Source organism: Anarhichas minor, unplaced genomic scaffold (genome assembly GCF_050575085.1).
Source record: "Anarhichas minor isolate MPS153535 unplaced genomic scaffold, ASM5057508v1 ptg000026l, whole genome shotgun sequence".
Classification (NCBI taxonomy): Eukaryota; Metazoa; Chordata; class Actinopteri; order Perciformes; family Anarhichadidae; genus Anarhichas; species Anarhichas minor.
In genome coordinates, this window is record NW_027466472.1 from 9136623 (window position 1) to 9161776 (window position 25154).

The 25154-nt window shown below is 42.3% G+C and overlaps 1 protein-coding gene across 3 annotated transcripts in view; it reads right to left on the minus strand.

Moving 5' to 3' along the window:
* Positions 1–1276: 1276 nt before the first annotated feature.
* limk1a (LIM domain kinase 1a) overlaps positions 1277–25154 on the minus strand; it is a 42503-nt gene continuing 18625 nt past the window's right edge. For 2 of the 3 annotated variants that reach the window (XM_076100328.1, XM_076100329.1), the window contains 14 exons: positions 24446–24584; positions 12121–12230; positions 10736–10951; positions 10316–10421; positions 9918–10123; positions 9376–9562; positions 8979–9065; positions 6965–7096; positions 6687–6746; positions 6150–6215; positions 5606–5774; positions 5389–5444; positions 4682–4839; positions 1277–4476 (listed from right to left, as the gene is read on the minus strand). In XM_076100328.1, the coding sequence (XP_075956443.1) occupies positions 4308–4476; positions 4682–4839; positions 5389–5444; positions 5606–5774; positions 6150–6215; positions 6687–6746; positions 6965–7096; positions 8979–9065; positions 9376–9562; positions 9918–10123; positions 10316–10421; positions 10736–10951; positions 12121–12230; positions 24446–24584 (1861 nt within the window). In that variant the 3' untranslated portion in view covers positions 1277–4307. Of the gene's footprint in view, positions 4477–4681; positions 4840–5388; positions 5445–5605; positions 5775–6149; positions 6216–6686; positions 6747–6964; positions 7097–8978; positions 9066–9375; positions 9563–9917; positions 10124–10315; positions 10422–10735; positions 10952–12120; positions 12231–17502; positions 17763–24445; positions 24585–25154 lie in introns of those variants that run through there. The other variant, XM_076100330.1, reaches the window with a different exon arrangement.

Genomic DNA, 25154 nt, shown 5'->3' on the forward strand with positions numbered 1-25154 from the left:
AACGTCTCAGATGCGAGGACAACGTTACTCACCGTGGTTGAAGATTGTGGACCGAAACCGGTTGTTGCTGGACGAATGTTCCATCTTTTAAAGTTTGTTAACGCTGCGACCTTCTTCTTCTTCTTCGTTTTCTTTCTTCTTCTTCTTCTTCTTCTTCTTCTTCTTCTTCTTCTTTGGTATTTCCTTAAATTTCCCCTCTCAATCCGAACACAACTGCGGTGAAATGACAGCCCGTGTGGTTGTGTATGTCCGTCCCCCCCTTGTGTCGCGCACGCGCTCACTCACACCCATACACACACACACACGCACGCACGCTCAGACATACGCACGCGCGCAGCCGTTCGAGACTGACGAGCCAACCCAGGCCGGTGACGTCAGGAGCCGCTGCAGCAGCGGCGTCGGAATGAAAACAATCGCACGTGGATGTGATGTGAGAAAGGTCCACTTGCACCTGCAGGTAAAAAAAGATGCGCCATTTCTCATGAAAATGAACAACGGTCAAATGTTTGTTAGCATTAGAGGCACAGTGTAAATGTTAATATGACAGCTAAAAAAACTTATATTAATTAACGTATTTATGTGGTAGGTTAGCTGATATTATCGCCATACGTTAATAGTATTATTATTAGTAGCACTAGTAGTATAAAGTCAGTCAGTGGTGGAATGTGATTATACTTTAGTCTTGAGGTACATGTGCTTTACTTGAATACCTTCTCATTCAAATGTTTCATTCCACTACATTTATTTGGCAGCTTGTAGTTACTACTATTATGAAATCAAGATTTTAAATACATTTTCAAATTAATACATTTAAATAAATAAATTGATAATACACCTGTGTTGCAGTAGAATGAGTAACACTAAGAAATATACGTACTGTCCGCCATGTAGGGTGATGAGCAGCTGCATATTATGGTTTTATTTTATACTTTATAATTTCACCATAGAAATGAACAGCTGAGATAAATAGTGACATCTGGCGGTCAATTTGTTAACACATTTCTAATGAATCCACCTTTTCTTTTCCAAGCAAACGCAAGCACTATTTTTTACCACTTTAATGTAGCCCACACATTAAATAACTGCCAATAATGCAGTTTTTTTTCTAGTGTGACCTCAGGAGATTGTACACATAGTATTGGAGCTCTCACACATTGTTCTCTGTGTGTGCTTCAGTATTACAGATGCAGAGGAAGTTGATAAGAGTGATTGTGTATAGACTAACAGTGACTGAGAGAGACATCATCATTATTGTACAAACACTTTGAGTCTCTGGTTTGTTTTAGAAGCAACAGTTTTATTTGTAGCTGTGACAAAAGGGGGAAAAAAACAGTCGCCTCCTCAGAGTCTAAATGTTCACGTTCAGGATTAAAGTGCAGAATTGTTTTCACAGCTTGTGTAAAAAAATTTAAATAAGACCAAAAACAAAATGTTAAAATATCCAAACTAACAATGGAGATCTGTAAAACATGAATATAATACAGAACAAGATGAGATCTCATACAACATTGTATCAGCAATGATATTCAATCCACTTAAATCAGGCTTGCACTTATGATACATTAAAAAAAAAGGAAATCAGTTCACGTTTTCGCGTCGTTGGCAAGGCTAGCTTACATCAAAGGCACAGCATTGTTCAGAGGTAACGATCCTTTGCAAAGAAGTGCTGCGGCAACATTCTCATTGATCCTCAACACGTCCTCACAGACACACCTAACATGCTGGACAGAACAGAAACACGGCAAAGCCACGCATGTACAGTGCATGCCCACGGACGAACACACCAACCAGCGGGGGTTTGTTCTACAGAAGCATATTTTGTGTTATCAGCACTTTACATTGACAGAAGGTTACATGCTCTGTGAGTCTCACTGTTAAGTGTTTGGATCCTGCTCTCCTATTAAGCCTGCTGAGTTAACTGAATTAATAAGAGAGATCCAGAAAAGTACGGCCCTGAGCCAACGGAGTGTGACGAGGAGGTGAGAAGGTGAGTCAGGCCAGTTTAAGTGCTCTAATATCGGAAATACCAGCAGTGGGTTGCAGCCTCTGTGGGCGTCACACACGAAAAACCAAGCAGTCAGAAAAAACACAGAACATCATTCGCAAAGGACCAGTCTGTAGGCAGCAGGCAGACCTGGGACAACACATCCTCTCGGTAGCAAAGACATTTTGGTGCCAAAGCTTGAAAGGTAAAATATAGTCATGCTTTCCATAGATATATGACTTTAATGTTGAACCATGCACACAAATGCATGTAAATATTCAGAAACGGTTCGCTATCAAGAGGATGCATTTCCCAGGTCCCATGTTTACAGTTGAAAGGCTCCATCAGTGTCTTGCATTCATATATATCTACCTGAACCGACATCATTTATCACAAGTAGCCCAAGAGAGGAAATTAACAAACATGGCTTCAACCAGCCATTTGGTAATATAGTGCAAATTAAAGTACTCAAATCTATACAAAAAGATTTCAGTGGTTGTATATATATATAAAAAAACAGATGTGTTTTTACTCTTTCCTGTTTAGCTGGACTTTCTTTGTCTTTCACTCTTAGTTTTCTTATTTAAAATCACATCATTTAGAGACAAAACATAGCGTGGTTTAGAAGTTGAGCAGATCGAGTACATCATGCAGTTTGAGAAAACAGCAGGAAATTTAAAAGATTTTTAGATTAGAGACAGATCATTAATGTTAGAAGGTGCAAGAGAGATATCTGACAGTGGAAGAAATGATTTCTGAGGAGTGAGCATATTTATACAATGCACGCAGACAGATGCACGGACAGACGCATATATATACATGATATTTACAGCTGGAATGTACATGTAAACACACAGGAGGAGACAAATATGTGGACAGACAGCTGACATGATGAGGCAGGACCTCATCACACCTGAACTACTTTACAGTACATGAGATGAGAGTGAGGAAGTGAGGAACATTTGATTGCCCTCAAAATTCTAAAATCACATAATATTAGAGTTGATGATAATATGCAGATTTACATCAGCAAGTTTAATTAGATTTAATAGTCCAGTATTACAATTAAATTTACTCCAGCGCATGAAAAGATGGCAGGTCAAGTGTTGAGAAACACTTTTTTGGATGACAGACTGTAACATTTACTGAGCTTAAACTGAGGGTAGGGGGTATTTTGTGGTGATAAGATTCCTCTTATCTCAAACGCTAAAAGCCTCTAACCTGCCACAGTAGCGACAATGTAGAAAAAACAACAACAACAAAGCTTTCAGCTGTGCCCTATTGACTGCAGTCAAACTTTTACTCTCCGTAATGTCAACTGGTCGGCCAATAAAAATATGGCAATGTAGCATAGGTATATAAAATATGTCTGTACATTTACAATATTTAAAACATTTACAATGTACACTGGTATGTGTTTGAATGTATAAGATGCCACGTCAATGTGAATGAGATGCGCTAACAGCTCTTTAAATTGGGAGACAACGTACCGAATCTATGCAAAAGATCTCAATGTAAAGTCAGTGCTACACAATAAATGAGGGAGAGGGGCCACAGACGCATGTAGGTCTCGCAGTTTGTGACCAAATGAGGTCAGAAGGACACGATGAACCAGGATGTGACCTGACAGCATTATTTACACTCATGCATTCTTCAGTGAATTAGTTAAAGCTTGAAGGGTTTAGTTGGACTTGTACAAGTGGTCAGCAAGTTGATCTCGTCCTTTGTGTCTTAAGCGACAGGCGGGCCCCTCTCCTCTGCATTGTTCCTAAGTTGAGTTTTGATATCTAAAACCAAAAAGCAAAATCAAACCAAACTCACACAGAAACACCTGCAAACACGTACAGTACTGCACAATGTAGAGGCCCAAAGTGAGGAGGCTGAAGCTTTGCTTTATGCCTGGTCTTTTGGACTACTTTGTCCTTATGAATATACACAATACACTAAGTATTTTTGAATGGTATGACCGCTAAAGTTAAATCTACATGATTCAAGAGTCTAGTCATGATTTGAAAGTTGGGTCTGATTGCATATGACACGTTCCACTTTAGCTTTGGGTGCAGCAGAATCGAGCTCTCGTAGTTAATGTCTCTTGATTTGACTTTGAATGTGTGTGTGTGTGCGTGTCTTGCACAGGTGGCTTTTCAGATCCACGTTTTCCCCCTGAGTCTGCTCGTTAAGCCTGAGCAAGCCTACGCCCGCAGCTTCAAACGTGGAGGAGCATAAACACGACTCCTCCGGCTTTTGCTCCGCCATGAGGCAGATGATCGCTGCCCATGTGGGGGGTTACTCCAACTTCCCACTCCTCCAGTCGTGTTAAGCCTTACTCCGGCTGTTCGGGGTGGGTGTGCAGGCCGTTTTCAAGGCGCACAATGCTGTGGTTCACCCAGAAGGCCTTGTGCAGCTGGTCCACTTCAGACACCAGCGGTAGACCAATGTCCAAGTGCATCTTCAGGTTCTCCAGCCACCCCTCAAGTTTGGAGAAAGCCGGCCTAAAGATTAAGAAAGCACATAGGCATCTCAGTTAAAAAATATTATTTTATGTATTTACATTCACCCCAAAACACAATAAAACATAGTCCTCTTGTGCAGAATTCTAGCTAGAACTAGATCTCGTTTCTTATTAAAAATATCAGTAACTTTATGTTGGGTGAACTGAGCATAAAATTCAATGTGGATTTCTTGTAGATATCTGACCGTTTGTCTGCATCAAGGTCACAGCACACAGCAGCCATGGGGAAGAAGGCAGGGGGACAGTTAGCGGGACAGAAGTGCTCCAGGAAACCAGACACGTTCAGTCCGAAGTCCATCGCCCTGGGGAGGTAGTCTGGGTCTGCGTTCACCCTGCCAATTATCTGGAGAGGGCAAAAAAAAACAAAGAGAAAGAGAAAGAAGAGTTAAACATGGATTCTCCTTCTCCGATCTGCTGAAACCAGTAAACCCTCCAAACTGAAGCTGATCGTTCCCAGCAAACCACAACCACTGTTTGTCTGCCCCCGTCAGAAGCCACATGAAGACAACTTTGCTTTTCTGCTCCCTCTAATCCCTAAAATATTCTCTGGCTAATGGTGTTCATCTGGGGAAGTCATATTCTGGGGCTTCAGTCATGTGGATGGAAAGCAAAAATCTGGAATTTTGGAGAAGCACGACTTTTCTCTCGTAAATTTAAATCGATGTTTCATAAATATTGTGAGGACGTGACAGTTTTTGACAGATGTCTACATTTTCCATATTTTGCATGAAACCTGTCAAAATATAAGCGAGATTAACTTTAAAAGTAACAAAGAAAGCAACTTTAACAAATGACTTTTAAGCTTTTGGGGGAAAAGCTATAAAGCTATAATCAAACAGTAACCCCTCTGAAAAACCTAGTTGCTTTTTTATTAGTACTGAAAGTCACTCACCTCGCAGAGCATGATGCCAAAGGAAAAGATGTCTACTCTCTCATCGTAGCTCTTCCCTGAAAAGGGAAAATGACAAAATTAGGCTGTTTTTTAAGTTTTAGGAGGAAAGCCACATAGTCATCAACTGTAGTTTTCGTTATCTTAGGAAGGCGTGAATGGGTTTACATGAATACATTATTATTTCCATATTACTTAAAAAGACACGTGTGTGTCATACCGTGGATCATCTCAGGAGCCATCCAGTAGGGGTTTCCCACCACGGTGTACCTCTTTCTACGGTCGTGCTTCTTGAGGCCGGGCAGTTTACCGTGCGACAACTTCTCCTCGTGCTTGTCGTCCACCATGAGCCGCGCCAGCCCGAAGTCTGCCACCACCACTGTGTTGTTCTACACAGAGAAAATGAAACACATCATAAAATGGTTATTGTTATGCTGCAAGCATACATACTGCACGAGAGAGTGATACAAGAGCTTCAAGGTAACAGCTTTACAAAGCCTGAAATTCAACTTCAAGCTTCTGATTTCTCTTAAGGTGGATTTTCCAAACACTTTCAGATGTACTGACTCTGTTTGAGTAGGGCAAGCTGGAAGTTTCCACTGCAAGGTACTGCTAACAAAGCTCAGTTTTTGAGGTGCCCCAGCAAATGACAGGGGCACAGGTGTTAAAACCGCAAAGAAAACATACATACATGAGGTATGTCCTCACACATACACACACACACACACACACACACGCTCGTACAGGAATGCATAAGTTCTTACCTCTCGGACTAGACAGTTGTATGAGTTCAGGTCCCGGTGGATTATGTTCATGGAATGCAGATATGTCTGAGTGACGGACAGACAGCAGAGGACAGAAAGGAAGGAAGAATAAAAAGAATAAACAGAAAACATAGAAGCTTTTAGTGGTGCTGTAATCTAAAACCCATGCCAAGAGGAACAATCCTGCCTTGTTTCATCTCAAGTAGCTGGTGTTGTAAATACAATGATCCAGTCATGCACAACGTTCTTCATTGTAGTCATATGGAGGGAAAACATTAAGAAGTGGTGGTCTAATCCTGCAGGAATCTATGCTGTAATTTCAATAGTGGGGGATGGAAAGGATTGTGCACATTATTAGCAGAAGTGTTGTGTGTGCAACTCGCTAACACGACCAATAGAGGGAGACAGCAGTGAAGATAACAGGAAGCAATGCACCTTCCTTTACTGCTGCATTTCAAGGAATTTCACTGTCTGAGGAGGCTTCACAGTTTACCTCAACTATTCAAATGACATGCAATTTTCAGTCATTGAACTCACCATCCCAGCAGCTATGTCCGTGGCAAAACTGACCCGCTGGTTCCAGGGATAGTTGCTGTCCTGTGAGCAAAAATCAGAATCAAATGGCATTGTCTTCAGTGGCAGTTGACGCTGATAAATCATGACATCTAAACAAAACGTTACACCTACAAAATACAAAGACTCCACCTGAGGCAGTGCAAGACTAGACCGCTTCCTCAATTACTAATAGCGCTACTCGAATACTGAGCAGGAAGCAGACAACCTCAAATGTCTGCAGGCACACGCTGCCCTCTCACCATTTTCTTGATGATTTCTCTCAAGGTGCCTCCCTTGATGTACTCTGCGATGAAGTTGAGCCTCTTGTCCTTGTAGAGGACTCCGATGAACTTGAGCACGTTGGGGTGATCCAGGCAACGCATGACCTTCACCTGATGAGACAACGCAGACATATTTACACACGACACACAAGGATCTTGATAGACATTAAACACAAATACTCACTATCTTGCCATTGGATAAGAAGATCGATACCACTCTCATACACATAAATATGTAGCTGCAGCCTGTTAGCGTGTAGCATAAAGACTGAAAACCAGAGGAAACAGACCACCTGGCTCCGTCCGAAGGTGACAAAGATCTGCATACCAGTACCTCTAAAGCTCACAAATTATCATTTTATATCTTGTTTGTTTAATCTGCACAAAAACCAAAGTGTAAAAACAACAAGCTGTGTTTTACAGGAGGTTATGTGCTGGACTATTTCTCTCGAGGGAGCAGTCTTTGTGCTCAGCTGAGCTTCATATTTACCGTGCAGACGTGAGAGTGTTGTTGTCTTTTCATCTTGCTAAGAAAGTAAATTTGTTTATCTATTCCTTTTATCTTATTGTTTAAGGATACTGAGTTGAGTATAAGCATTTGGGAGTCCAAATAAAGTTTGAGGATTGTTCCCAGTTGGAATGAATTGTACCAATTCATTTCAGGGAATCTAGTTGCTCAAGATTGTTTGTCAAAAGGTTGCTAGTCCTATAATCAGTCTGTTAAATGTGCAGACTGAATGTAATCAGGTGGACAGCGTCTACTTCACAAACTGACATCTAAATCTCAGCTTAAGTCAATTTGTTTTGTCCCATTGTCACTGAACCCCACAACATATGCTTACAGGTGTATGCTCTATTTATTTTGATAAGCAAGGCAACAAAGAAACTTCCTGCATAGTTGAGAACTGCTAAATAAACAAAGAGCGCCAAGCAAAGAAAAAGCTGCCCAACAAGTATAGTGTAAGAGGTTACAAGTAGTGTTCACAGCACTACTACAGTATGACACCTCGTAAAACATTTCAGGGTAGGGTTGTGAACGAGGAGGAGGAGAAGGCTAGTCTCTATGACATGCAGATAAACCTGAAATATCATCCTTCAAGTGTCATGATGTCTTTGTCTGAAATGTTTGGTGCATTCCTTTTCTCAAAGCAGATCACAAGACACTGAGTAACGTGAGACTTCGGCCACCTACAAACAAACAGCCAGCGGGAGTAATAATCATGCTTCATTGTTTTATGGCCTCTCTGTCGTTGTCTGCACCAATTACAAAGCAGAGACTCTGTGTTATTGTAACCTAAAAATAAATCTATTACCCCACGCATATGGGAACAATTATCCTGAACTTCAAACATCCCAATTAGAAGGCAGTGAAGTGGATGAGTGAGTGAGTCTAGGATACAGAAGTAATTCAGATCACTTCAAGGGTAAAAGTAACTCAACAAGTCTTACGGAAGCCTAAACTTCAGCGTATGAGTCGTTTTCTGTCATGTTTGCAGATTATTGGAAGGACGGGAGATAAATGAAGCTTTGTGTGGCAGTGAAATGAGTTCTGCTCTTCCACCATTTTTTGGGAGAAAGGACTGTTAACGCTCCCTTTCGTCCTATTTCAGAGGTAATTTCATTTTACTTCCATTTATTCAGGTGAGAGAACCCTTCCTTTTTTATTCAGTCATGTCCTACATTCACACAGAGGAGATGCTAATTTTAACTACAATTTTCAGCTTCTGGCCATGGTAAAAAAAAAGCACAGATTTTTCCAGCTGGTCCAGAAATTCAAACGGGCAACAAACGCACTCCTCTAACTTTAGGGTACAGACTGCCCTCATTTTACTGACTAGAATTATGTTTGTATTCAAGGAAATACTGCTTATTTTATGATCTGAGGTCAACGCTTAATGATTTCATATTTCTGTTTAGGAAGACTAAATAGAAAACCGAGCTAATCTTTTAATCCTAAATGACGTAACATCTGGGATCGTCCGTCTCCACTCACCTCTTTCAGGAATGTTCTCTGTGTCTCGTCATCAAAGCGGATCAACTCCTTCATCACCATCACCTCCCCAGTTTCCTTGTGGGTCACCTACAAGATGCAATGATGCAAACAATCAAGCTGAGCAACAAGCTGGGAGACTGAGGCAATGTTAACCATTAAGTGTGTGAGAGTTTCATTCCCCCTTTTGACTGTCAGCAAGGGAAATTAAAAAAGAAAAGTCCAGGATATGTTATAACTAAGAATTTTAACCTCCTGCCTCTCCACACTTCTCTTTCTCGTCTCAATGCTGCCACCTTCTGGACATTGTGAGTATGACAACATTTCTTCTCTAAAACGTCGATGAATGCTGCAGGTGTACTTCACATACAGCTAGATGTGTCTCTGCGCCCAAATCTACCTTGATGGCCTGTCCAAAGCAGCCCTTCCCCAGCACCTCTCCATGGATGAGGTCAGATGGGCGGAAGATGCGATGCGTCTGATTGGACACGACGCGGAGCGACTCGGATCGATTAATGTCCTTCCTCTGGGAGATGGGGGACGCTGCGTTGCTGGAGCCTGGTGACTTATCAATGCTGTAGCTCCTCCTGGAGGGTGAGAGGGGAGACAGGAAGAGTCACAGGAAGCGAGAGACGAGAAGGAGAGGAACAATAGGGGTAGAGAAGAGTATTTGATTAACGTTTGCTATGATCTCATTGGGAATAACAGAAGTTTTCATCTAAGCTTATCCTTATCAAGGACAGGTGCAATGGACAGGAACATACACTACAACTTTTCTATCGTGTGCTAACTCAAGTTACAGCTGAACCTAAAGGAATTCATTTTTGGCAGTTAAACATATAATCTACACATGTAGGGATAAGAGCGGCTTTGGTTCAGGAAGTAGAGCAAATAGCAAAAATATCTCAGTCTGCAATAAGCCGCACTAAATCTGTTTCTTACGTGATGATACGGGATCTCAGGCTGTTGATGTCGGGGTTGGGGGGCTGTGTGATGGGCAGGATGGGGCTGGGGCCCCCTGACAGCGGGGTGGACAGAGGCCCGTCCACTTGCTCTTCAGCCTCTGAGGAGCCTCCCTCCAGACTGTGAGGGTCGTGTTCGATGGTGAGCTGCAGCAGCCGGCTCGTCTCCTGGATGAGCAGGTCGATCTGGAGAGGAAGAGTTCAGATGAGGGTGCTCAGTCCACATTTACAACAGCAGAGGTTATTATGATAGCTGGAGAAATTCTCCAATGGATGGAATCTGCTGAAATGCTTAACAGTGCTGCAATGAAGAAATAATGAGATGAAGATTTCCATTTGCATATACAATAGAGTCAAATCTTTCAGTGTGGTCAATACCTCGTCCAGAGGGACATTGTGAATGGGCGTCCCGTTGATTTCAAGGATCTTATCTCCAACATGAATGGAGTTTTTCACATCTGGACTGATGCAGTCTGGTTCCACCCTGAATAAAGAAGAAAGGCAGAATATCTCTTCAAACACCTTTCTGCACACATTGAAACATCATTGTTTGGACACAGACCTGTTCTCTGATGAAGTCTCAGCTCATTTGAATAACAGTGGCTTAGATTTCGGCTCATTTCCTTTTTCCTTCCACTCTATTATACATTTTAAATGAATCTCATCTATCACACTGTCTACCCTTCCTCATCCTTTGTCCTCCACCACACTGACCTCTTCTCCTACAGTTACTGTCTCCTCTCTTCACACAATGACAATCCATAAAACACCCACACAAACACGGACAGATGGACTCACTGGGAGACTCTGACAGTGGGTCCATGTTCAGGGCTGTAGCCGTTGGTCGGGCTGAGCGGCTGGTCGATGGCCACAGAGAAACCTCGTCCTCTGCGTCCATTGTTCCCCTCGGCGGATGCCGGGATGGACACAAGTGTGACCGTGTGAGGGATCCGTGAGCCCGGCGTGTCCGACAGAGACACCGGCGTGACGATGGTCTGGTAGTAACAGTGACCGCTGGAGCCAGAGAGGAAGTGAAGGGAAGGATAGATTGGAAAGGAGGAAGAAAGTTATAAAAAAAACAAAAAAGGGGGAATCCTAGTGAGGTTTCTGGCTCTAAAGCCGTCCATGCAATCATAAGGAGAACATCAAGTTCTCATTACTGCAGTTTTATAGCATCACATATTGTTGCTTTACTGAGTTTGGGAAAACACTGAGCTGACTATTATTCCCTGAAACATGACGAATGATCAGAATGTAAAGACTCATGAAATAGCTATGAAATGATTCAAAACTAAGAGAGAAAATGTAATCTGAATGACCTTTTTACAAAACACACAGTGCACTTTGACCCAATCTGGTAAACCTCTTAATAAATGTAATGATCTGAGACAATCCCGCTGTCGTCATCCACTTCCACTCAGAGAAGAGGACAAAGGCTGTTCTGTCTGTTTGTATATCTGTGTCGTGCAGCGTGTTACACATTGAACGCTGGCAGTCACACTGACACAACCCCGGAGCGAAACAAGTCAAGAACCAGAGACAGAAACAAAAAGAGGGGGAGATTTCATAATGAACTGATTTTTGTATTTTCGGGGTTTACGATTAGAGCCATCACAACACATAGAAATGATCTTCTCTGAATCTACGGTGTTTTGAGCGATTCACCACAGTGCATCTCTGTCACCAGCTTAGAACAACTGGACTTTGTGCAGCTTTCTGTGTTGTATATTTGGTAGAATATACCCAAAAAAAGAAGCACCACATCTCAAACAGTGCGAAAGTGAATCTCCACCCTGCCTTAGAGTCAGTTGTCACCACAGTTGGTTGTTGTGTCGACAAAAAGTCTTTGAAGCCCAAAATAAGCTGCATACATTTAAGATTTTGTCAATCAACTGCAGCTTTGGCTTCTTGTGCGTTTCTTTGTGGATTCATTACACTTCAAAGGGATTAGTTTGTTGCAGTAGAGAGAATTAGGAAAACTAACTAAAAAAAGAAAATAGTAGTTTGGTAAATTAGTCGGGTAACGGAGCTACCACACCATAAACTGCACAGGCTTTGATTTGCCAGTGTTAAAACATCAGGCCGGTTAAAAAGGAATGTAACACGGTTTACATTTCACAGTGTGATTTGATTTTGACAGACTTTGATAGTCAGGTGTGTGCGTGTCTTATAATATTGCTCACCAGTAGAGTTTGGATCTCTCCACCAGAGCGTATGTGTCGCCATCCCCGATAAACGTCCTGCAGTTCAGACAGGTGAAGCATTCTGGGTGATATTTCTGTTCCCCTGCAACCTGTTAAGAGAAAAGCCAAAGACACAGTTAAAAGGACATTCTGTCTTCTCTGGGCTGTGAACATTCGATGTACAAAGATGTCAAAGGGATTGTTTTCTGATCACTAGTGAAAAACACTAGAATTCACAACAGAGTTTCTGATGTGACCGGAGCAACAGGCAACATGAGGCTTTGATAACTGGTCGGGGAAGTAGGGCGAGGTCTGGTCACTGAGGGTAATACTGAGAGCTGGGAGATTGAATTTGCTGCTGCCAGATCCCCCTCCGAGAGCTTAGGGCAGTTTTGCAAACAAGAGAGGGAATTGAGTTATGGCCAAAAAGCAGAGGAGGCAATGAGCAGATTAATCACACGGGCAGATCTGAGGACGAGGTTTCAGCTCTCCATGTTCTTCAGACCAACGAGAGAAAACCAAACACTCTAAAAGTATTCACATAAATCGCGACAAAATGAGAAGATCAACTCCATCGAGTAACAACCTTCCCACTCTCACTGCTGCTCATTAGATCTGTTTGTCCTTGCTTGTGACTCTGATCGACTGAGACATCGATAAAGTGGCCCACACCTCCACATATATCAATATCGACCCCCTTTTAAAACTCCTTTAAAGTAATTTTTGCGCCCATCAATGTAAATGAGCCACCCACTGGCATACCTGATGACTTCTATGATTAAACATGAGCTACGATGGGCCGGGTCCACCAGAGCTGTGTGCTCCCCCGAGGCTGTGCTCGTGGCTTCATTTTGTGCTTTAAGTGGCAGAAAATGTTGGAGGGAGTGAGCCCTCTGACAGCACTTCTCAACTGCAAAGATCTGCATTGCAAATTCAGTGTACCAAGAGTGAGGCGGGGCATTTCACGGAGGGGTGCTGAACAAAGGACAATCAAATAAATGCAAAAGAAAAACTGAAATTTGGCATTGTGTAGTATCCTTATCTAAAGAGAAAACTGATATTTGCATATTATTTCTTTAAAAGGGCACATTTAGATTATATTAAAATACATAATTCTGAGAAAACGTCTAGATCATAAAAGGTTTACTAATATTTGTAAATATGAAGAGCAAAACATGAGCTCATGGACGCAGACAGAAGTCTGAGATGCTTTATAAGTTACTGGAAAATTACAGCAGGACTACCTATCACCCGAAAAGAGAAGCCCTACTTCTAAATGGTCCATAAAGCTGAAAGTAAACAGCGTAACTGAGACAAAAAGGAAGAAAATGTGAAGATCAAAGAATCAATAAACTCCCTACAGCCATATGTCTGCTGCCCCGCCCTCCTTGGTGAGCAGCAGTGAAACCAAGAACACACACCAACAGATAAACACATGCTGACGGCCCTCGGGCTGCAGGGACGAAGACACCGTACAAGCATATTAATTAACTGCTTTTTAAGTAATTAATCTGAGCAGAACCTTCCAGCAAAATACCAGGAAAACATGCCACCACTAGGTTTTTATAAAAAGAGTAAGATAACATCCCCACTTTGCTGTATTTGGTCCTGCAACAAATAGGGGACACAGAATAGGGTACTTGCAGATGAAGAATTGTCCTCCTTTTCAACCTTATGTTTAAAGTTCATGTTGACAATACAACATCATTTCAGAGACAGAGAGAGAGAGACAGGGAGAGAGAGAGAGAGAGAGACAGAGAGAGAAGGAGAGAGAGAGAGAGAGAGAGACGGAGAGACGGAGAAAACAGATGTAATGGCTTCGTAATGGACATGGGAAGAAAGCAGCTGCAGGGTTTATTGACCGACTTAATTTCTTTATGTGTCCTGCAAGCAGCCTCATAAAAAGGAGCCGTAAACAATAACTGTCTGATATTGCCAGCAGGAGTAAACACAACGCATCAGAGAATCGAAAGTATGAATGAGAGATGAGTGAAGAAAATCTAAAGACGTAATCAAAATATGAATACTGTGGGATGGAAAGAGCCTTTCGAAGTTAAATACAACTGTTTTATCAGGATTTTTAGCATCAGAGTTGTTAGTGGATGGCTTTAAATTTAAATCTGTGTGTGTGTGTGTGTGTGTGTGTGTGCGGGTGTGGGTGTGTGTGTTACTTAGGTGCAGCACTACAAACAGGAAGAGAGGACAGCTGGACGGAGATGAAAAGGGTGTGTGGCTCTACGCTGTGGCTGCCATTTGCTTGCCAGGCAGGCATGACACACACACACACACACACACACACACACACACACACACACACACACACACACACACACACACACACACACACACACACAACAAACACACACTCTCTTAAACAACATTTGACAGGCGACAGCTGCTGTGCTCACATTTAGGACATGCTTCCTCTCCAAAGAGTAGAAATAAAGACAGTTAAGGAGAAGAGGAAATGTCAGATAAATCATCAGTCTATGTGATATCAAACCTTCCAGACTCAAACAGTATTTCATTATTTCTGAATTAGCTCATCGTGCTCGCGTGTGTGTGACTAAGTCGTTTAAGTCGGTTTAAGTCGGTCATGTAGCCTCGGGGCCTTTTCTAGTGACAACGAACCAAACTGTGTACACGTGTCTCCCCGGGGGAAGGGTGAGAGGGTCGACGGGGTCCAGAAGTAACTGCGTCAAGTTGCACCACAATGTTCAGTTGCCATGTGTGATGCTGAGGATCTCAGAGGATCTCAGAAACAATTTACATTTCTGCAGCTTACATGCTGAAGTTATTACACTCAACGTTTTTCTTCTGACCCCTTCATACAAAGTCTACTATTCCACTAGGCTTGTATTGTCTATGAGCGGCTAACAGTTTAACCAAAGAGGGATTTTCCCTCCTCAGATGTTTAATTTGATTTTTTAGAGGCCTGGATTGGGTTTTATGTTGTAACATATCTGCCAAACATACATGTGTGTTTCAGAGTCCGTATTCCGTATAGATATTAAGTTAAAAACAGTTTTTCATGGTGCAACTTGTTTTCATTTAGTGTTGCTTGAGTAAATACAATAACTAGATGCGTTTGAACATATGAAGAGCTGTTACCACCTCAAGATCTCGCTCTAAACAATTTCCTCCGACACATTTATGCTAAATAATGTCTTTGTCAATGCAAACATGGTTAAGCGGATGAGGACCGGCCTGAGCCATCGGTGCCGGACTCACAAAAGAGACTACTTGCGATGGTCATCCACAGAGACTGTCGGCTTGGCGTGTCAGGGCCCGTAAGCTTCATTTGTTTTAATGATTCATCTGTGTGACCTTAAGTTAGCTGTGGAATGTGAACGGACCCCTTTAAGCCATCTGGAGGACTTTATGGTGGTCTAATCCTCTCAGCGACACTAAACAGTGAAGAAACATGTTGGTAATAAGTCATGGATGCTTTAACTCCTCCAGACCATCAGTCACCCATGTTGACTTTTCCTGAGCTCCGGTCTAGGTTAACACTTCTCTGGATTATAATTAGTTTGGACCTAATGTTACATTTTTAGATTTGAGTTGAAAACTATACAGTGACTCATAGGCCACTAGATCTGAAGATTGTAATAATAATACAGAGATAAATAATTTGAATAATTAGATTTTAGTTGCTGTTATTATTGGTTATGTTTGAAACTGAATCATTTAGTTTCTTTTTTGCCCTCGAAACGTTTCAGATTTTCCCCGTGAAAGTTTCCATTTTCCTCACATCACTTCACATTTCCCTCGTCGATTATATCTGGTGATGAAAGGGGCCTCGAGTGTGTGTCTGCCAAGCGTCATTAATGAAAAACACAGATGAAGAGCACCATTAGACGCCAACTGTTCAGATATAAAAGAAGTTACTTGAAAATAAAAAGGCAAGGTGATCGTCAGATGTCTGTTGAGTGGATCAAGGGGCTGATGATACGCCTGAGAGACCTTTCATAAAATCACAGCATGTAGTAGCTGAACATTTTCCTCTGATTGAAGTAGATGAGTATTTGTCAGACACAATGATTGGCCACTTATCCAATCCATCACTGCATTTTAGACTCTTTATCAGAAAAGCAACATGGAAAATGTTAACTAGCTCTGCTGGGCCACGCTCTTGTTGAGGTTGGAAGTGCTGAGGAGCATTCTCTATAAAAGACTTGACTTATGTGTGTAAGTGCTTGTATTCATACACAGCAGGACCTCATGCCTGCTGGTCTCTTTACCTCAACAAGTCCCACATAAACACCCTCTGACTTCACTCCGCTCCGGCTATAAATGTGGAACGATGAGCTCATAACAACACCGCTGGAGGTGCATCCGAAAGGCATCGCTAAATTACGGGAGATCTGGCTCTGCTTAACCCTCCTGTTTGATGTAATGAACTTCATGAGCTAAACTCAAACACACAGTCCATATGTGACTGTGAATCAACACGTAGCTTTAGACATGTGTTTAAAAAATGACCCTCGTGCGGATGTTTTGAAGAAAAAGAACAAAAAACAACACGTGCATTCCTGATACTCCCCACAGATAGAGCTTACAACTGGGTCAGAGCCCCAACATGTGTCTGAGGGAATTCCTCAAGACTGATAGAAATACAATGTATGATCAAGATGTTTCACACTGCTGCAATCAAGGCTGTCAGAGTAGAAATAAAGTCAAAGGAAGACATGATCCTGGTGCCCTTTTAGACTTCCTACAGTAGACCTCATTACAGCAAATACAATTAGACTGAAAGCCTGAGAGAGAAAACAGTAGACCACATTGATGCTGTCTGAGTGGAAACCCCCTTCAGCTACAAACTATCACAGCATCCACTGGCCTTGGCTTCACACGTCGTAATGTATTCAGCTTCTTCCCTCCTCTCTGTTGGTCGTCCACTGTGATTTACAGTGTGGCCTGCATGTAGGTGTTAAATAAAAATAAAATGTTGCAGTGACACAGTTATCAGACACTGTTGCTTATCTCTGAATGTGCGCACTCACACACTTTGAATGCTACTTTTATCAGAGGAAGAATGCTCCCTATAAATAGCACGCGTGGCATGGCTCATCAGTTTTCCATCACATGAAAAAAAGAAAAAAGCTAGAGCGCAGTAACAGAGGAGCAGATCGGTAATGATGAGGCACATGCAATACACTGACCCACTTTAAAATGGCACATAACACGCAGCAGCGTAGAACGTCAGACTTTAGCTTTTTAAATCAAAGAGATAAAGATGGAAAAGCGTCTCTGCAGGAGCAACTGGCAAACCCATCTCAACCAGCCACTTCAGGCAGTCAGCCTCCCTCCCTGCCTCCTGACTGTACATCACCCATCAGACACCCGGTAACTCATGGCAGCAGCAGTGAACAGCCTCACCTTCTTATCCCTTTTCCACAGCCGGAGACAGCAGAAGCTCCAGAAAAACAAGTCTCCCACCATGTCAGCGAGAGCCGGTGACTCTCCTCGCTGCTCTAGTTCATTCTAGTGAGGCAGGCGATTCCCCCGCTGTCACAACAAAACCCTGGCAGCAGCCAAACCGGCCGGAGAGACGGAGCTACGGGGGGGAGGGAGGAGAGAGAGAGAGAGAGAGAGAGCAGCCCACGCCTTTGCAGCTGAGCTCATCTCTGAATCAATGTCACTCCTCCTTGCTCCCCCCCCTCCCCTCCTTCCCTTCCTCGTTTCTCTCACTTTTGCTATGACCTCATCGTTTCCTGTTTGGCCCCGCCCACTCTTGCACACGCGCCACCACACACACACACACACACACCCACTTCCAGCCCCCCTTCATCTCCTATGTCTTCAGTTAATTCCTCACTCCTTCTCTTCTGCCCCCGCTGCTGCAAATCTCATTTCCAAACCAGTGAAAAGTAGCAGAGTGACAGTTACAGCCTTGACTCATGGGGTATTACGTGGGGGAATAATGTTCTACAGTAGTTAATTTGTTTGTGTTTATATGTGGGATTTAATTTCTTTTGTAAAAGTGGAACAAAGGCACAATAGCATTGTTTAAAGCATATGGTAAACACATTTAGTGCTGCACACTGTACAAAATAACGTAACTTTATTTGGCAATTAACTGATAAACCGTTAAGTCACTAAAAAGGTCAAAAAATACCGAAAAATGTGTGACTTAAATGATTCAATTGATCATCAAAATGAACCATCGACCATTAATTGTCTGTAAATCGCCTACTCAGATGAGTAGTTTCAGCACTAGTCCTAGTTATAGTTTAAGTGAAATGAATTATATGAACTAGAACAACCGTTATGATCACAAACTGAAGCTCTTTCTCATTGAACACAGTGTGTGTGTGTGTGTGTGTGTGTGTGTGTGTGTGTGTGTGTGTGTGTGTGTGGGTGTCACTAGTTTTTTCTTAAAACTCTCTGGCTTACCAACGAAATCCTTGTTTGAAATTTTGCAAACTGCTTAATTAAATATTCAGAGAAACAGTCAATAGATTAGTTCATTCTCTCGCTGCACACTAATCAGATGACGACCACGTGAAAATGAAACTGATGACGACCACGTGAAAATGAAACTAAGAAAGTGACGAGAATTTCCACTTTCAACAGAGACACAGTCTTAAGTCACATGTAGAATAAGTGTGACGTTATTGTCTTTCTTTAAATGTAGACGACAGATCACAGTCACATCGCATTGAGTATAAATTAAGACATGTGATATACTTGTGTGATCCTAATTAACATGTCTTATTAGCTCTGAGCTTCCGCTCTACTTCTCTCCCCTCTCTTGCCTCTTATATCTCTCTCCCCAGGTTTATCTTTGCTGCTGCGTCACTCTGTTTCCGCCCTCCTCTCTCTGGCTCCGTGTCTCACTTGTCCTTGCGGTCTCACTTTGTTCATGTCCCTAACATGTCCTGCATGCCATGTGGCGACCCCTCAGAGGACCATACGAGAGGGAAGATATTAATACTCTCTGCACTGCCTGTTGGTTCTTGTGTTAAAGCAGCAGAGACAGAATGCAAAGAGAGATGGCTGCATCAGTGTTATAGTCAAAACACTGTTAAAGCAAATACATTTTTTTTGCCTTTTGTTATTAATTTCAGTTCCACCATCATATATAACTCTTAAACATAATCTTTCAGTTCTGTAATTTCCTGCATACATACATATCTGTACCTTGGTAGTACCTCGTGTCTGTCACTAGGCTACTTGGAGGAAGCGGAAACGAGCTGTGTGAACTCTGACATTCTCCCGTTTGGTACCATCACGGAACACTTGAATCAGTAACTTCATGTCCAATGAGGTGCAGTGGAGTTTAGTCAAACCTGCAGGCGGTTAGCTCAGAAGTAAAACCCAGCAGCCCACAGGGGGGATTTCAGCCCCTCTGTGGGCTGCTGCTCTCGTCACAGTTCCTCTCTGGAAAGAGGAAATGCTACACAAGTTTCAATAACACTTTAGTGAAGGACTCTGATCACGTTATGATCTCTCTTAATCTCAGTGTTGATATTGACTGCAGTGTTTAAAACAGAAGATCAACACAAATACTTGAGTCCGATCCTCCATCACAGCATTGAGCCATCCAGCTTAAGTGCCCTTGAGCAAGACACTTAGGCCCCAGCAGCTGTATTAGACTCCCCTCTGTATATGAGACTGACCTCTGACCTCCCTCAGGAGTTTTAATGAAGTGACAACACTGTGGCAGAGCGCCGTATCCAGACTGGGTTCAACATCCCTGATGAGATCATCAACAACTGGCCCTGTTGCTAGGAAAACAGTGTCCCAACCTGAGCAGCAACAACATCTTATCAAATGCCATTTCCCAACACTTCCCACACACAACAATCATCAGGCATTTATAAAAACAACTGGCTGATTCCCACTCAACTACAGAGCTACCTCACACGGAGTTGAGAAAGCACAATAAATATTTGGGACTTTCCATTGGTTTGGTGGCCAACACCCCAAAGACATCTACATTTCTCAATATTAACCACATAGACACATATATAGATCTGCTGTCTCTCGCTGATCTGTTAGGCGGTTTAAACCATTACATGAAATATAACACGTTAAGTGTGTATCTACTACTGAAAACACTAGTCATGAGTAAAATCCTGGCACATTTCAAATGAAACAAACTTCCCTAAAAACACTCACTATCAGTCTCACTTCTCAGATCAGGTCTGTTATTTTTGACAAGGATGTCCATGTTTTATTTATTCTTTTACATTGTTGCTTTTCATTGTTTTCCTTTTATTATTTGTAAACACGTATAAGGGAAGTACCCAAATGTATTCATTACATCGAAACAGAAAACAATGTGATGAGGGGAGCTTTCAGATCTGGATATGAGTACACATGATGCCAAAAAGCACTTGTGATTTTAGGGGAACGTCTTAGATTTCACCTTCTGCTATTTTGTAACTTCTTGTAGGGGAACGTCTTGGATTTCACCTTCTGCTATTTTGTAACTTCTTGTAATCTCAGAAACAAAGAAAGAGAACAGAAGTTCCCAAGATTCAACAAAATCACCAACAGCTTCTCTGAAGTCACATGATGAAAATACATAAAACACTGATTCATGATGGGTCATGACAATAATGGGACCCGATGGACTAACAGCCAGAGGTTTAATTATGGAAGCTTTTCAAGAGACACTATCTGAAAATGAGCACTGCTATCTCCTTATTGAACCGATATTGCATCTTTCCCTCCTCTGTGATGAGGATTTTTTGAGTGTGGAATGAAACACTTTTTCATCCCAACGTTTGACGAACAAAAAGTTATACAAACCAGTTATTTTCTAGCATAACTGGGCCTTTACACAAGTCAAACACGCAGCCTTTTATCCAATCATTCAAGATAATCCCAACAAGCTTAATCTATTATTTACCTTATCTTTTTTCCCCTTTTCCACAAGTCCACTTCACTCACAAACCAAGTTCATTATCTCACTAAGATGCATCTACACCATCACTATTAAATCAAAGACTGTTTGACCGAAGGCTTAATGTCTTGCTGGTCAAATGGACACATAAGTGTTGAGAGCATACTGATACGGAGCGTTGTGGCAAAGATAATGCAGCGAGGGGGAGAAACCGTGAAACCAAAGTTATTATCTCACAGGCCCAGGTCGATGTCTGGTCGATGTCTGTCCCGCTCCCATCCGCTGGCTCTCAGCCCTGAGTCGTTTGCAGAAAGGCTGATCGACTCCAAACTGAGTGTGGAGATGGCTGGAGCTGCTGCACATTCATCTGTCAGTAACAGGTGTGGTGGACGTTTAGAGGCAACGAGGGTTGGTAGGAGACGAAATTCAATTACATCAGTTAACTAGTATTCAGCACATAAATCAGTCTCAGTGAGGGCAGTGAATAACTGAGTCACTTCCTCCGGCTGAATTACTATCAGTTTACTCAAGCCTGAAGGTGCTGACTGGAGCAGAAGCAGCAGACAATGAAGCTGCACACACACACACACCTGTTTGCATCTAAACATACATACAGTTATAAACTGCAGATAATCCGAAATGCCCTTTTGAGGCATACTGAGGCCCTGAGGCTACACGGCACGCATCCTGATCCCCTGGAGCAGCATGACGCCCACAATTCGCTGTATTTAAATACACACCGTGAGGAAATGGGCCAGATCAAGGGAGCACAGTAGTCGATGAGCAAATTGTAAAAAGCCAAACCAAAAACGAATCATTTGTTTCTTGATTCACGGCCTCCTCAAAAACCTCTCATCATCAATAAACATCAATGTCCTCTAAACTATCAAACAAACAATCTGTGGCAAAAATCTGACCTCCTTGGTGGAATTAAAAAGAATGTTTAAAGATATTGTATTAAAGATTAGTGTTTGGCACGTTTTCACCTTTAGAGAGAAAGTAGAAATGGAGGGACTATGACATGCAACACAGGTCCCCAGGCTGGAATCAAACCCAGGCCGTTGTGGTGATATGGCATGTACTGTTAACAAATAAGAGAAGGTGGCAGCGAGAACGGCTCCAAATCTTGAACAATATCGGGTGCACAGAAGTGGCAAGGACAGAAGGAACAAAGTACCGGCACTCACAGGAAAAGGGTCTTTTATTTGTTTATTATGGGCAAAAGACGAACATGTTTCAGCTAGATGTGTTGACACTGTTCATAGCTTCTAGCGTTCGTTTTTTGCCCACAATAAACAAAAAAAGCCCCTCTATCTGTGTTTCTTATGTACTGTAACCACTCGGATACCAAGGCTTTCTACCAAAGTGTAGTTGTGAGTAACCAATTGGAAAGCTATTCCAAAACATTGTTTTCTTTTTTTAAAGAGCAAGGCTCAGCTGTCGGTGGACATCACCTTCATGGGTTCTATGTCTACAGACTGATTGTGACAGAAACCTTTTCGGGTGCAGTGGTATCAGTGAATTTTAAAAATAGGACTGTGTTTCCCTTCTAATCTGCACAGACGTCAGAGTGACTGTGCAGGACTGGAGAGGACTCGACATGGTGATACAATTGGTCTGGCCATCTTGGGACCTAGAGGCTGATTGGCTGACCGATCTCAAATTGACTCAAGTGTAACTGCAGAGACAGTCAATCAGTGTTTTTGCACTGTAAGAGGAGCAATAAACCAGAGAAGGAAAGAGAAGAGTGTTGCAATCTCTCAACCTCATTCACTTTAGAGTCTCCTACATGTTTCATTGCTGAGGTTGCACTGCAAAGGGCAAGCTGTCTGGAGGCAAAGGAAATGACAACACACACACACACACACACACACACACACACACACACACTCTCACACACACACACACACACACACACACACACACACACACACACACACACTCAGAGATACAGAGAAAGGCAGAGCCATGAATGATTTCTGTTCATCGTGACCATGACACATGACCTGCTGGCTGCTGTATCTGACCGGGAGGCGAATGTGTCAAAGAAGATGCTTCATGCGCAACGAATGAACTCAGATTAATATTTTAACCAGCTTCTCCTTTCATAGGACCATCAACAGTCTTAAAATGATCTAAAAGGAAATGTAAATAACAAATACTTACCAGTACTGATATTTTGTCAAAGAATAAATCTAAAAAACGTAAGTTAATACCAATAATTGTGTCCAATTTACCAGCACAAATTGAAAAAAAAAAAGTAAGTTAATTCAAATGAATGCAAATGATGAGTTAGTGTTTTCTGTGGATAATTTCCTGTCAAGCTTGATGTAAAGTAGACAGGCGGTAGTTTTCCAGAGTATGAGCCTCACACAGCTGACACAGTTTCCCCCAACGTCTGCTGCCATCGCTGATAATTACAATTTTACTTCATTGGGTGGTTTGAACACGTGGATTACAAAAAACAACTCTACGAAGTTTAGCAGTGATGAATACCCATGCTAAAAAACAATATTTATGATTAATTGATTATCAAAATAGCTTGCTGATTAACTAATCAACAATAAGACACGCAACTGCGTTTAGGCTGTACTGTAATTTACATTTTAGTCTTTAGTACGGTAGATTACAACATATTTAGCAAATTGAAAGAAGGCAAAACTCAACATTATAGGTGTTTGTGTGTCAGTTTGGAGAGGTATGTGTGTGTGTGTGTGTGCATCTGCAAACCAAAGCCCTGAAAATGGCCTTGCATTTGTACTCAGAGGTGGTCTGTGGTGGGGGCTGAAAAAAGCATAAAAATTGCAGCTGCACCCTCTGCAACCAGCTCAGCAGGGGTGAGTTCATTCAGAGCAGGAGATGACCAAACAGGCACAAATAAATTACATTACACCTGCATTTGTGCTGCAGCTGGCTTTTCGCTGAAAGGGAAACAGAGCCCTTTGCCAACATATTCTATTTCAACAACATACAGTATTAATCAGTTTCTTCAAGCTTTGTATGTGTGTGATTCCATCACTAATCAACAAATAGACACGACTCTCCTTTGATGCTTGTATCTTGTCTTTTCTATAATGCAGCAGCACTTATCAGCGGAGGCTCACTGCATTGTTTATCTGCTTTCCGGTGCTTTGACCGCATCTATTCGACCTCATTCAACCTCTCCGCTCTCCTGTGTCACAACAACTAATCCGACTTTCACTGGTGGCCTGTAAGACAATCTGATAAAGCAGCCAAAGGCCTCGGGGTCAGTTACGGGTCTGGCACAGATCCTCGGTGTACGTATGTTTGTTGTCACACACCAACCAGTGAGGCTGTGAATGGATGGACCCAGGTGTGTGTGTGTGTGTTTGTCCTCTTGCATGTATGTGCGTGGTGCGAGTGTCGCAGCTGCAAGCTGTAACTCGAGGTTCATCAGCAAACAAAGACCCAGGCAGGTGATGAGAGTCGGCGGATGGATCCTCTTACCATGATGAGGCCGGTGGTGATCGGGTCGTTGCAGCCGTGGCACAGCTCCCCGAATTTGGCCCAGTAATCTTTCTTGCAGAAGAGCCGTCCATCTTTTTCATAATACCAGTGGGACAGCGAAGCGCTGCACTCACAGCACCTGACAGAAGAAGAGACGGAAAGAGATACACGAGCAGTTGAGCAATTAATTAACATCTTTTTATGCCAAAAAAAAGAGTGAACATCATAAGGTCCCAGAACTCAGAGGGATGTATTGAAAAGCTGGAGCCAAAATATATTTAGCAAATTTGCTCGATAAATGACGAAACATTGAATTGATAATGAAAATCAACTGTCTGTGAAATAAGTAATTGATTAATCAATTATTATTGTATTTGTATATACAGTGTATTTCTACATTTGCAGAAAAAGCTGGAAACACATTGTCAGTATGTCCCTGAATCAGCAGTTCAGACCTCCAGGTACTTTAAAATGTTATTGTGTTGACAGAACATGATGTTGTACTGCACTTGACTCTTCTAATGACACCATGCAGGGCCTCAAATTATAGTTTTCACGGTGATAATAATCCCTTTGTGGATCTACCACACACCACCATGAGGTGGAACAGACAAATGAGAGATCACACCCAAACACTATGACCAACTATGACTGGACCAAAGAAAACATAGTAATGGCAACAAGCTTTTTAGTGCCATGTATAAGCATT